General features: G+C 29.8%; 1 protein-coding gene across 10 annotated transcripts in view; it reads right to left on the minus strand.

Moving 5' to 3' along the window:
* The window catches only part of LOC107445628 (TNF receptor associated factor 4), a 216,507-nt gene that overhangs the window by 17,858 nt on the left and 184,831 nt on the right, over positions 1–13,818 (minus strand). Inside the window, exon 1 of one of the 10 annotated variants that reach the window (XM_016060061.4) lies at positions 1,979–2,312. The exons of the other annotated variants lie outside the window; for them this stretch is intronic. Within the exon in view, the coding sequence (XP_015915547.1) occupies positions 1,979–2,077 (99 nt within the window). The 5' untranslated portion in view covers positions 2,078–2,312. Of the gene's footprint in view, positions 1–1,978; positions 2,313–13,818 lie in introns of those variants that run through there. 10 annotated transcript variants of the gene reach the window in all.

Here is a 13,818-nt window from a genome sequence, read left to right on the forward strand (position 1 = left end):
AAGACAAAAATCACATGATGCAGTTTTTGCAACACATGACTTAAAATGTTGAGGCGTCTATAAAAGTTCATACAGAAAAAGAAATGACCAATGGGTAATTAGTGATTGTAATAATGCAATCACAATTTTCTTACATCATTACGTCCAGTATTTATAAGTCATTTTAACTGATAATTAAAAGAAGAAAATAAAAAGACTAATTCAATTTTTCTCAAGAAACTGTCGATGTCGATAGAATTGATACGTTCCAGATATTAATATTACAGCGGTATCAAGTCGACAGTTGAGAAGAAACAGCTTGATACGTCATGCTCAGCTTTCCATTAATTTATCAAGAAATGTATTCTTCCCTCCCACATAGAGAACAATGTGACAATGATTTAAGAAAAAAAGGGAAATTTAAATGAATGGCACGAGGAGACAATAATTAATTTCTAAAACTAAAAGTAATTAAATTTGCAAGTGAAGCAACGATAAATGTCAGAGTTAATTATTCAATTGCTTAAAAAGTATTTGCTTTTGTTATAATTCAATCGAATGATATTCATCATGAATTTAAAGTACTGAATTCAAATAAGATTGATTAGGAAGGATTTTTTTCCCTTTTATATTACGATATTTTTACTTTTTTAAACAGCTGAACTTCTTTGAAAATCTCTGTTTAAAAATTCAAAATAAGAAATATTGAGAGTAAAATTTAGCTGACAATTTTTGAATACAGTTAAAATTGTTATTTCATTTTTATAGAACGTCTCGGATTAAAGATATATAGCTCCATTAATTCTAGGATTTTAAAACAAATAGTGTAGTATTATTGTGTGTAGTTGAAGTGATTGTTTAATAAAGTTGTAATTATATTTATCGAAAAATTATTTCGCTACTAAGCCTATAAACATACTAGCCTCTTTCTGGTTCCTTTTCGGGCAATTTTCGACTGCTGTTTTGTTTTATAAAGCTCTGTTTTAAAAAAAGTCTAAAAAATATAGTTAAATGGATTAATCATTGCACAATATGATCTCTCAGTCATATCTTGCACAATAAAACTTAATAATCAAATTTAAAATGCGTTTTAAACTTTTCAACACTTTAAATTCTTTATAATCGGGACTGTCAACACTTAACTCACACTATCATAAAATTATGAGATCCTTCACAGTTTCACAAATGTTAGAGATTTGACTGGTCATGACCAAGTCTTTGACCCTTTGACGCAGAATTTATAATAGACATATATTTTGTACACATTTTCATTATTTTGCATTAATTTAGGTTAAAAAAAAGTGAAGCGTTTTATTTTTCAAAAAGTTAAGCATTTATATTTAGAATTTTAATAATTTATGGTTATGAAATACAGCCTGAAACACCGGTGTCTTTTTCTGCTTTAAAGGTGAACTCTTCCAAACATTAATTTTTCAAATTTGCATTCATTTGCAGTTATTTAGATCCAACAGAAACAATCACTCATCATTGAAATTTCCTTAATTTAAAAAATCAATTATTGATACATTTTTTAATATAAATGAAAAAAAAACTACACTTTGAGATTTTACATTTTAGTAACAATATAATTCCGATGAACTAACAAATTTTTTTAAAGTACTAATTAGACTGTTTTTTACTATTAAAAATACCAAAATATATTTTTGCTTGTAATACGAGAGCCAGAAAAAAATGTACTATATAAAAGGCGTCAAAGGGTTAATAATCTGCGTCAAAGGGTTAATAATCCCTGGCCTAGAATAATAATAATTCAATACATAAAATCGAAAATAATAAGTTCTCATTTGATATTTCAGAGTCTTTCGATTGAATAAAATATTGCTAATGGAAAAATGAAGATATTTATATTAAAAATACTTTTAAAACATCGTGAGATTATGTTAGCCATAAATAAAATTCTGATTACAACAACACACCCGAATAAAATTCACTGCAGCCTGAAAACAGTTCTAAAGAAAGACAGGAAAAACACACTCACTTTGGATCTGCACCTCATCGATCCCCCTCCACCCCCAGAGCTTCTAAATCCGCACTCCCCCCAGCAAGGATTCCTCCCGGTGCTCCAAGTGGACTCCATGGGGAGCACGGGCTCCTCCTCCGGCGGCGATGACTGCCTCAACCCCGTGGTTTTTCGCGGCAGAGAGATCCTTTCTATCTACCCTCGACACGCAAACGATAATACTCCTCACTCATCGTCTGCATCTTCACCGACAGAGGATAGGGATGAGGAAAAACGGAATGCATCAACCGTGTTACACCCTCTCCCACGCCACACTCACTGCGTTTGACAGTTTTTGTTCGCATGCAGGAAAGAATTGAGGGATGTAACAAGTTGTTCCATTTATTTAATCTGCTTATAGGAACATTCCCAGCTGACGCGGGATTATATTTCACACATATAGAACTTTTTATATGGAAAGAAAGGTTTTCGAATGTATTCCCATATAATGTAGAATTTTTTTTCAGATAGGGGGTAAAATAATTCCAAAAAATTTTTTTTTCATGTAGAATTATATCTTATACGCCTGTATATACGCTTATAAATTACAAACAATAATTCGAGAAAAATATTGTGAAGAGTTCAATTTTCAAGAAAAATATTAAGATGGGTCCATTTTTGAGATAAACTATTTTGTGAAGAATCCGTTTTTATGATAAACTATTTCGTGAAGAATCCGTTTTTATGATTAACTATTTTGTGAAGAATCCGTTTTTATGATAAATTATTTTGAGAAGGAGCCGTTTTTACAATAAACTATTTTATGAAGAGTCCATTTTAGCGATAAACTATTTTGTGAAGGGTCCGATTTTAGGATAAACAATTTTGTAAAGGGGCCTTTTGCGATAAACTATTTAGTGAAGGATCCGTTTTTACAATAAGCTATTAAGTGAAGGGTCCGTTTTCACTATAAACTATTTTATGAAGAGTCCATTTTAGCAATAAACCATTTTGTGAAGGGTCCAATTTTACGATAAACTGTTTTGTGTATGGGCCTTTTGCGATAAACTATTTTGTGAAGGATACATTAACTATAATAAAGAGACCGTTTTAACTATAAGAAATTTGCGGAAATTTTGGGAATTTGTAATGACTTCTTTATTTAGAGGAGTAAATAATTATTAATCTTGAATCAAGCCCTGAATTGCAAATTAATTTTTTTCTGAACTTGTTATCAAGTTTGAGTACTGATTCTGAAACACGGGAAAATGAAGTTGGATTAACTTAAAATATAAGCTTTGAACATTCCTCCTGCATATGCTTTCTTTTTATGACTGTCTTAAATTCCTAGGAGTTATTCATGGCTGTTAGTTAAAGTTTCATTTACGATAGCCAGCGCCTTCCATAAAACTGCGCAAAAAGTGAAATTGAAAGAAATAAAAAAAGTTCGACAGTTTTTGAAAACGGAACCAAAAAATTCTGGTTCTCTTAATATTTAAAAAAATCACTCAAACTCTGCCTTGTTTTGGCTCATAAAATATGAATGGAAAGTGAAAATTATTCATCGATTCTAAATGATTTTTACTTACATAGAAAAAAAATCTCACCAAATTTGCGATTTTTTTTAAACAAGAAGTTTAATTATTTAAAAATATTTCTACTGTTAAAAAAAAGAAACAAAATTCTTATTAATACTTTTCAGCAAAATAGTAAATATAATTTTAAATTAAGACTACGCTTCGCTAAGACCTCGTAACCGCGTTTTTCCTTATTGGCGAAAGAGATTTAAGCAACAGCCTTCAATACAAACCAAAATAAAAGTAACATTAAGATAGGCTGAATGTCCTGAGAGAGCTAAAGAATCTGAATCGGGGAATGTCTATTAATGCATATGGAATGTGAAAACCGAGGCTATGGAGAAGCTGAATTTCGGAACGTTCACTTTATAGAAACAGAAAGAAAAAAAAATCTCAACTTTTCTAACCCAATTAATGTATAACTAAAATTAGGCAGTAATATGTAAAATGTGAAAGTGTTTACAGAAAAAACGAAGTATCAATCAACAGTAAAAAATGCGATCCTTAGTACTTGTTACTTAATTCACAACCGCAAATTCATCAGCACGAAGAAAAGATGTAAACTGATGACATGTTTTATCTGGCACTGATAATAAATAATTCCACAATTTTAACAAGTGGGGGGGGGGGTAGAAAGTGAAATAATTGGCAGGCGAAAAAGAAAATTGAATCAAGTTCGAGCTTATCGTTTGCGTGGGAGAAAATTACAACTTTATTTAAATCTCATAATTCAAATTAAGTGGGCATCATTCTAACAATATTGAGAATAAGGCAAGCAGTTATGTTGTAATTTTGTAATATTTTATTACGGATGGCTAAACTATGTAGAAGATAAATAGGCTTTAAATAACACCTTTTTAATGTTACGTGCTATGCGACTGTTTCAAGGATTTCGTTAAGTAAAGACCCTAGAATGAGTTTAAGCAATTCACATTTTGCACCCAACCCAAAAGACACGAGAACACCTTAACCAAGAATCAGAACAATTCCCCAATGAGGACTTTTTGGGCGAAACTAGTCTATATTTCAGCGTTTCCACATAATTTCAGAAAGAAGAAAAAATTCCCTGACTTTTCCAGGTATTTCAAAAAAATTTCGATATAAATCCAGACCCTATTTTGTCTATACCATGCAATTTTTTTTCATCGGAAAACTGATTGTTTATTTGTAAAATCAAATATTAGATCTTGAGAGCAACAATATATCATTGAATGTAAAAATTTCACTAAAAAGAGGCTTTTTTATAGCAAATAATAGTGAAAGATGTTAGATTTTTTTAAAAATCGAATCTCAATAACTGATTACTGACAATTTCTAAGACTGGCTATTTTCCGGGTGAGATTTACGAATTTTCTAGGTTTTTGTAAAAATATGCAACTTTTTCTGGCTATTTCCTGCTTTTTAGAGTGAAAATAAAATTCTCCGACAATTCCAGGTTTTCCCTGACCCGTTTGTATTACAAGGAGAGGAACACTACGACGCAGCAGAAACTCAAACCACACGAATATTTTTTCATCAGTATTTAGCCCAAGGTTGGACCACTTCTAAGCTAAGTTTGATTGAATTAGTGCATTAATTATATAATAATAATTTTTAATAATAATAATAAGTTCTTTGTGATTTCTTGCATTAGAAATAAAGACCGCAGACAAGAATTCTAATAGGGATTTCAAATAATAAATCCTTTTTCCATGTTATTTCATGATTCACACAAAATTTCGAATATAATAATAGAATAGCCTACTGAAACTAGTATTCTAGTATTTAATTTTAAATTGATATGAAATATGATTAATTACATTTTCAGAAAAAAATTAGAAATATTTTAATAATATTTAGTTTAATAAAAATTGATTATTAATAAAAATTAATTCCTGTTCAATTACTTTGATTTTGGGGGAAACGGATTAAAAGGGCCGGGAAAAGTGGAAAGTTGCTGCACGGAAAAATATTTAAACAGCCTTATTAAAATTTAATTGTCTTATTTTAAAATACAGAGCGAAAATAAAATAACGTGAAGTGCTTAGAGCACCATAACGCGTGATATACTATACGAAACGGGGAAAAAAAAGGCGTGTGATCACCAAAAAGAATATACGGTTTCAATTTCTAAATTCAAAAAAATTTTATAAATTAATTTTAAAAATTTAGAATTAAAAGTCAACGATAGGGGAAAATTTGACGCTTATATAAGCATAACATGTGCAATACATTAATAATTATTAGTCAGATGAAACAAGAGATAACATCATTTTATAAGTAATTAGCCTTTAATTTAATTTTTAAATATAGTTCAATATATCTGGCATATGTTTTAGTAATTGTATGTTATGCTTCAAATAAAACTCTTTCGGTGATTTATCGTACCTTTTTATACTCTGTTTAGATTGTAAGTCAAATAGTTTTACCCAGAACATAAGTGTTATGAGAATGTAAACATCCTACCTTATTTCATGTGCCTGTACAGGCAAAAAAAAGTTATATTTTTAGGGGGCAAAACAATTCGTATAAATCTATATGAATAAAAAATTGAATAAACGACAAGAAAAATATAGACAAAAAGTCTCAGAGAAGTGAGTCGAATTGAAATGTTGCAAACGATAACGCAACTTAAAGAATATCAGTTTCAGCAAACGATTTCTTTAAAACAGAATATGAGAATCTACCTTAAATGAGGTGAAGTGAAGAGAAAAACGCTTCTCTTTTTCCAATCTGTCTTCGAACGTGAGTTTTGTGGCCAAAAATAAATGGTAAAAATTCTCAGTATGAAAGGGAGCAGCTGCCTCGAAGGGCAAGAGTTTATTTTCCCTAAATGAGCCCCCAAATGAGAGTGTTTAAATGCTGACAGATGCGGAAATAGCCTCCGTGGACAAATTAAGGAATCATAACACAATGGAAAACACTACAGCTTTTCCCGGTTAATCCCAATCATGTGTAAGCTGTTAGCGGGCATTGTTTATATCAGCATTCGCCAAGAAAGCATTTATGTGAATTATAAATGTTTAGGACACTGTAAACACGGAAATAATAGAGAGAGAGTTAATGGTGAAGCTGTATGAACTTGCACAACAATGCAAAGCAGAGATATTTAATCGGTAATTTGAGAAACGGCGGGCATTGCTAAACATTTTTATTATAATATGTCATTGTTCCAAGACATTTAATATGTTTTTCAAAACTGATTTATTAAAGAAATAAAAAAAGGACCATATGTGTTTCATTATAACCCAAAGTAAAAAATTTAAATACTTAGATTACAGATGATTCATAACCTTGAATGGTCAATGTGTACTTCACATAAAAACAGTGCTGAGAGAGTACTTATCGTAACATAGTTCAACGATGGAATATCTATTTTTCGGGTTTGTCGAACACATAAAGAAAATATTCTTTCGACAAGTTTAGTTGATGGAAAAATGTTGAAATCACCGCATTTTAACCATTGGAAAAATTTATTTTTTCTAAGTTTTTCATATTCGCACATTTGTTGACTAAATCAACTTCAACATCATAATCACAATTAAAGAGTTCTAAGATAAAAAATCAGGCTAACATAATTATTAAAAAAAAATTAGCACAAAAAGATCAAATGAAAAAAAAAAGCAGACGATAATATTTTATTGTTTACCAGAGATTGAGTTTTTTTTAATATTTTCCCCAGAGTGCATTTTAAATGCTTTCACATAATATTAATTTAAAGTATTTTTATGATTAACTTAGTCATAATTACTCCCTTGTTGGTGATTTTAATATAAATGTGAATACTGAAGCAGAAAAAGAATTTTTCGACGTTTTAAGGAATGTATATTGGTTGGAATTAAAAACCAATCCAGCTCATTGGAGGACAAGAGAATAGGGCAAATATCAGTTAATGCAGTTATTGTAAGCCATGAAATGAAACAGTGTGACATTTATAAAAGTCTATCTAGAGAAAAAAAAATTCGTATTAAAGCGATCATAATTTTCTCTATTTTGTACCTAATCGTCATAACGTTTTTTTATTATTATTATTTGGTTTTTCGTGTAATTCTTGTTTTCGATATTATTTCCTCATGTTGATTTACAGCTCTTTTGAAAGTAATTTCCTTCTTAACTTTGCCCCAACAAATGTCTAAATTTAAAAGTTCTCCATAATAAAAAAAAATAAACTTCTGGTTTTTCGGTATGAAATGTTCTAAATGTGGGGTGTTCTGACATCCTGTCAACCTATACTTCAAATTTATGTTTCTCATTAAAAACATAAATAAATACTCCCAAGGCGCTGCTTGGAACTTCAAAAAGAAAGTAGAAAAGCGAAAAGAAAAACAGGCCTGGTGCAGAAAAAAGGGGTTTTCGGTTTCGATGACTGGCACCAGAGCGAAAGAAAAGGGTAATAATACTGAATGCTCACATCTGTTTTGTGGGTTGTGTTGTGTGTGTGGGGTGGTGAGTCATCTTTTCACATAATGGAGAGAGAGATTCTCTATTCATTATTTGTGAACTGCAAGTGATGTTTCTTTCAGTTGTAGGGAGTGTTTTTGGTTATCATCGAGTGCTTTATTTCCACCCGTAACTGTATGTTAGCACGCAAACTGCCTATTGTGAATGAGTTTTTACATGTTTCTGTTGACTTCTTTCCATCTTTTATTTTGCTGCGTATTTTACCTTTTTAAATTGTGGGTAATAAAAGATCTAAAATGCAGATAGCTTTGAGAAACATGTTTATTTATTGATTAGCTTATATTATTTTTTTGTTTCAAGTGATAAATTCATACAATTTTTAACAGTCAGTAGGACCTAAGACAGATCGGGGCAAATGTTGCTATAATGGCAATTGAAATATTTGTTGATAACGATTAATTTATGCTAAACAGTAAAAGATTCAATCGTTTAAACATTTAGATTTTTTTTCTTCTCTCTGTTGAAGACAATTTTAACCTTAACATAACATGCTTAAAATGAAATATAATTGAAATGATTATTAAAAAAATATGCTGTGTCGTTTTCTTTTTTTTTCTTTTTTATAAATTATTGTTTAAATAGAAAAAAGTTGGAAACCAGCTATTATTTAATTTTTCGAACCTGGGATCTTCCACGTACTAGTCCCATTCCTTGACCATTATACAGGCCACTCGGCTTATTTTGTCACTTTATTTTTGATCGTTTAGTCTTCGTCTTAGTTTCGTCATTCTAGTTAACGATCTTCCACAATCCAATACGATGAAGTTTCGAGTTAAGGAAACATTTTCGTCATACAATTGAGACTTCGCGTTTCGTCACGCATCCCGAGATTTCTAGACGAAATGACTCCCAAAATTAACTAAAAGCAACTCAAGGATTGCTGAATGGTCAAAAGTGAGAGTTTCTCTGCAGAGTATCAATATGACACAATCTTAGACTATTTCATGAGAAAAAAAAATAAAGATCAAATTGATTCAATTTCTTCTTTAAAGAAAATAGCAACGGAGTAGTACACAGAATAAAGTTACATGACATTTCCAAGAAAATTTAACTCTAAATTAAAGAGGACGCAACCACTACGAACGTAACAAGTACAGGTTAAGTTAGGTTAATCAGTCCTGGTTAAACAGTTATAAAGTCTGGGTTAATTAGTCTTAATAGTATAATTTCTTATGGTTACCATTTACCAGACTGCGGCACATTTTCCTAAAATTATATCGAAAAATTCTTTTTACCGTAAAACAAAATAACGTCAACTATATTAGTATAATACTTCATAATAGAAAATAAAAATTGCTGGAGAAATATGGCAATAATAAGTACGATTTTTAACTCAGTTTATTTTATAGGAAATAAATCTCAATTCTTAAAATATCTATATCTAATCTTATCATCGTAAGTCCAAAAAGGTTTTCTTCATGCTTTTAATTTTGGAATTTAAAATCGACAATGTTAATCCATCGCAATTTACAACTTGATTAAACAAAGAAAAGACAACTAGATCATTACCATAATAAATTAATTTAAAATTTTTATATTTTTTACAAAACTCCGGCTATGCTTTTTCAAAGATTAAAATAAAGTGGAAAAAAGAAATCGAAGAAAAATTAAAAGTCTTAGTAGATGGAAAACCATTAGTAGTCTTAAGTTAATGCTCAGAAAATTCCATAATACATGAAATCCGAATACGGTTAAAGGCAGGAAACGTAGGCATTTATAAAACGATCGGTTTCTTGACAGACGAGAGGAGGATTAAGTGTCTTTTCCATTAATTAGTTTAACGGTTTTGGCAACAGATAAAAGCGAGAATCATTTATCAGTTGGGACTAGGATAAATGCCCACTAGACATTAGAATTTTTTCCAGGCTTCGTATATTGAGCAAACGATTTTTTTGGTCACTTATTTATGAAGGATCCAAGGGGATTTTTGTTTTCATTTATTATTTTGTCATTCTATAAAAAATCCACTAGCTGGAAAACAAGAAAGATGATCTATCTGTTATGTCGGACATAAAGAATTATTCATTACTCAAAGAGACGCTGGAGCAAGGCCATTCTATAAAAAGAATGATGATCGAATGTTTATTCTAATATGCGAGTGGCAATGTTTCTTGTTAGAGAGTGTAGATCAGATATGGAAATAAAACATATTGAAATAAATATTTTTATAAGGAAGACACAAGTCTTAATTAGTAAAAGAAATAAATCTTATTCCATCAATAAATAAGGTGTCCTCTAAACGCTGCTCCTGTCTTATTATACACGTGTCTTATGATGCACGTATTGTCCAGAATGAATTTCTTATAATTTACAATGCGCTAATTTTAGTTAGGTAGCAAAATATGCAATGAAAAAGAAACGAACACGTTTACACCAATACAGTCTTTAAAACAAACCTATTCAATAGTAACAGAAACAAGCATATCGACATCATTCAACAGTAGTAGGATAATATCGGAATTTCAATGTCGCGAAATATATCACCAGGAAAGTCTCGATATTTCAGGATAAAATCAGGATCAACTAATTTAAATTATTTTTATCGGTTAATATTTTCGTCACTCAAATGAAATTTATGAAAAACTCACGATAATATTGTATTTGATAATTAAATGATCGATAATACTAGCGATATTTCCATAGTCGAAAATTAATCAAAATTCACTATATCGTGATACATAATATAATAATATACTGGCTAAAGTTTAATGGAAAATAATTATTTTAGTCGATAATGATCAAACTAATATCGTTATCATAAATACTCGCTACATAGCATTCAATTTGTATCGTTGTCAATAAGAATTAAAATGTTATCATAGTCGATAATATTCAAGGAACTATATTAGTTATAATTATTAAATATCATAAATTCGATTTTTTAAGAATATCGATATTACGTCTTTAATCTTCATCTTTTGAATCCAACAAGAAGGTTTGTAGTGTTCGGAGATAAAAAGGAAATAACGCGTTTTTACGTGATAAAATATTGGAATTTTGTTTTTCACAGTTCGCATCTCATTTCTATAGTATAAAAATGATGTTAACAGGCATTCAGGTTTTGTTTTTGTGAAAAACCTACTCATAATTTTGTGAAAATGAGATCCTAATATTGCTAAGAATCACAAAAACCAGTAGTTAGAGAAACGTACTTTTCACAAAACCAGTTTTGTGAAAAGTACATTTTGAAGAAGAAGAAATAGTGAAAAATCTGTTCATTAATTTCAGAATATTTTGTTCCTGTATAAGGGGTCCTGTTTTTATGAAATAAGCCCATAAATCATGCTCTTCACGAAGTGTTCGTTTTAAGATTATGAAATAAACACATTACGGATTTCGTTTTTCATTCGAAAAGTTTTGTGAAAGGTTTTGTGCTATTTTAAAGAATGTTTTTTTTCAGTCTTTTTTTTTTATCACAACGTAAAACTGATTTCAAATCAAACAATAAAACTTTCAGTATTAAATATTATTCAATTTTAATCTTTATTTTGAAATTGAAAGTTTTCTCCTAAATTCGAAATGTGTCAGGGGAAGCATAATTTTTTTTGTCGCGAAACTGAAACTAAAAAAAATATAATGCGATTTTTTGTGGGTTTTTCTACAGTACTTGTTATTCAAAACATTTTACAGACATGATATTTTCTTTTAATTACAGTTTTTTCAAAAAAATTTTATATCTATTCAGCTATACTATATTATATTAAACTAAAAACTAAACAATATTTTTTTTAAATAATTATTAAATTTTCGTCACATACAAAACATATCGGGACAAATTGTGGAAATGGCACACTTTCTTACACAATCAGTCATTTTTTAATAGCAAAAAATTTATTCTAAAAAATTACAGTAGATTTCATTAAATAACATATTGTTCACTGTGTAGAAAATATTACATTAATGCGAGTATTGCATAGTCCTTATGTTCAATTTGAAGGCGTTCAGTTTATGTTTTGCCGCATACGTTTATTCTTAAATAATTATTATTGTTCATTGAAAAAAAATATTAATATATTTTTATATTAAGGACATCAAAACTGTTTTAAATACGAGAATTTTAATTTCACAGACGAGACTTAAATTCGCGAGATACATCATTTTTATTTTCCAGAGTAGAACCAAGAGAGAAACAGGGAAGAATAAGTTGGAGAAATTTCTTTCATTTCTCGTCGCCATGGTAAATGCAGTTTTCAGTCCAGATAAGCTCATATCTTAAATAAATGTCAATAAAGACATAAGGCGTGGAAAACCACCTTGGCAAAGGTCATTTTCTCACAGTTCTTTCTCTTTAAAATTTTTTATTCTAATTAGACACCGAAAAAAATTTGAAAATCATAAAAGTTAAGAAAAATATCATTAGAACAACAATTCTACGCTTTTTTAAATTATTAATATTATTATTTTTTTAAAAAAAAAATATTGCTTGAAAAAATTAAGAAATTCTTAATTTAACAAAAGTTAACAAGTAACAGAATAAGGAAAATAAATTTATATCTTAATTTACTCTTTTCATTTTTTTTCCCTCTATGTTTTATGTGGGGCTAATTCGATTACTAAGATAGCTTACGACACGAAAAAAAATGAATAAAGAAACCTTTCATTTATCAGAAAATGTACGGAAATTTTTTTATAATCGTTATCATAATTTGCTGACATCCTCATCGATTAACATAATTCCAAACGATTTCTGAATTTATATTATTGTTTCCGGCTATTTCGAGCATTTGTTTAATTATTGTAAATGAAATATTCATTAAATTTTTTGAAACAAATAAAACTTGATTTTCTAGATTCAGGATGTTTCTAACAGATCGCCCTTTAGAGATATTTTTAGAATATTTGTGAAAATAAAAGAACAAAACATACAGATTTTGTAATCAATATTTTCCACAATATTTTGTTTATTAAAGATAAAGCAATAATATAGAGGGTACGAAAAACATTCATTGGAAATTCGCATTCCGTTTTATTTTTTTATAAAACTATCAGAACATCGATTTTAACTACAAAAACAAACAAAAAAGAAAATCATATCAACACATCTTGCAGCAAAAATGTTTATATTAAAGCACTTCATCACAATGATCAATCATAAGAACTTTAAACTTAGAACTTGCCATTTCAAAGCAGACAGGAATAATTCCAAAATAGACCAGTAAATAACAGAGGTTCTGGACATAATACGATAAAATTACCCAATTTTATCAGCAACTTTTCACCAAATAATCGTTTCTTTAAATAGCAAAAGATCTCTGGAGGATTCAATTAAGTCGCCAACAATCGAATAAAAAAAGACAGGAAAAAGCTGCCACCAAGAAGCAATCCATCAGAAAGGAAGAAGCTGGCCGCCCACTGGAGAAAAATAGAAGGAAGGAAAGAAAAAAGCTGGGGGGCATTCTTTTGTGACATAAAAGAATTTATCAGGTGTCGTTAGTGAGTGAACAAAAGAAGACACCTTTGGAACATTCGAAAAGCAGATGTGAAGGCGAACTGATAGCCTCTTTCTACCCACCAACAAAGTTTGACAAAAGGATTAAAAGAGGAATTTTACTGGAAAGAAAGGAGGAACCTCTGGGAATGTAACAGAGATGGAATGTCCGGCAAGACGAATCTATAATGGCCTCTTTAAGTGTGGAGAAAAAAAATTAGGGATGTGACAGTAAATGCCAGAAAACGGTCTTTACAGGTGATTACTAAGTAATAATGTATCGAAATCAGCATCCGCAACTCGTTAACCCATTATAGTAACAGTTCTTAGGGAAAGTAAAAAAAGACAGGAATTAAAATTTTGAATTCGTCTATTTCAGGGGGTCTGTCCAGACATTTTGCGAAAGGTCCTGTTTTCGTAAAATCGTGAAAAAA

Source organism: Parasteatoda tepidariorum, chromosome 2 (genome assembly GCF_043381705.1).
Source record: "Parasteatoda tepidariorum isolate YZ-2023 chromosome 2, CAS_Ptep_4.0, whole genome shotgun sequence".
Classification (NCBI taxonomy): Eukaryota; Metazoa; Arthropoda; class Arachnida; order Araneae; family Theridiidae; genus Parasteatoda; species Parasteatoda tepidariorum.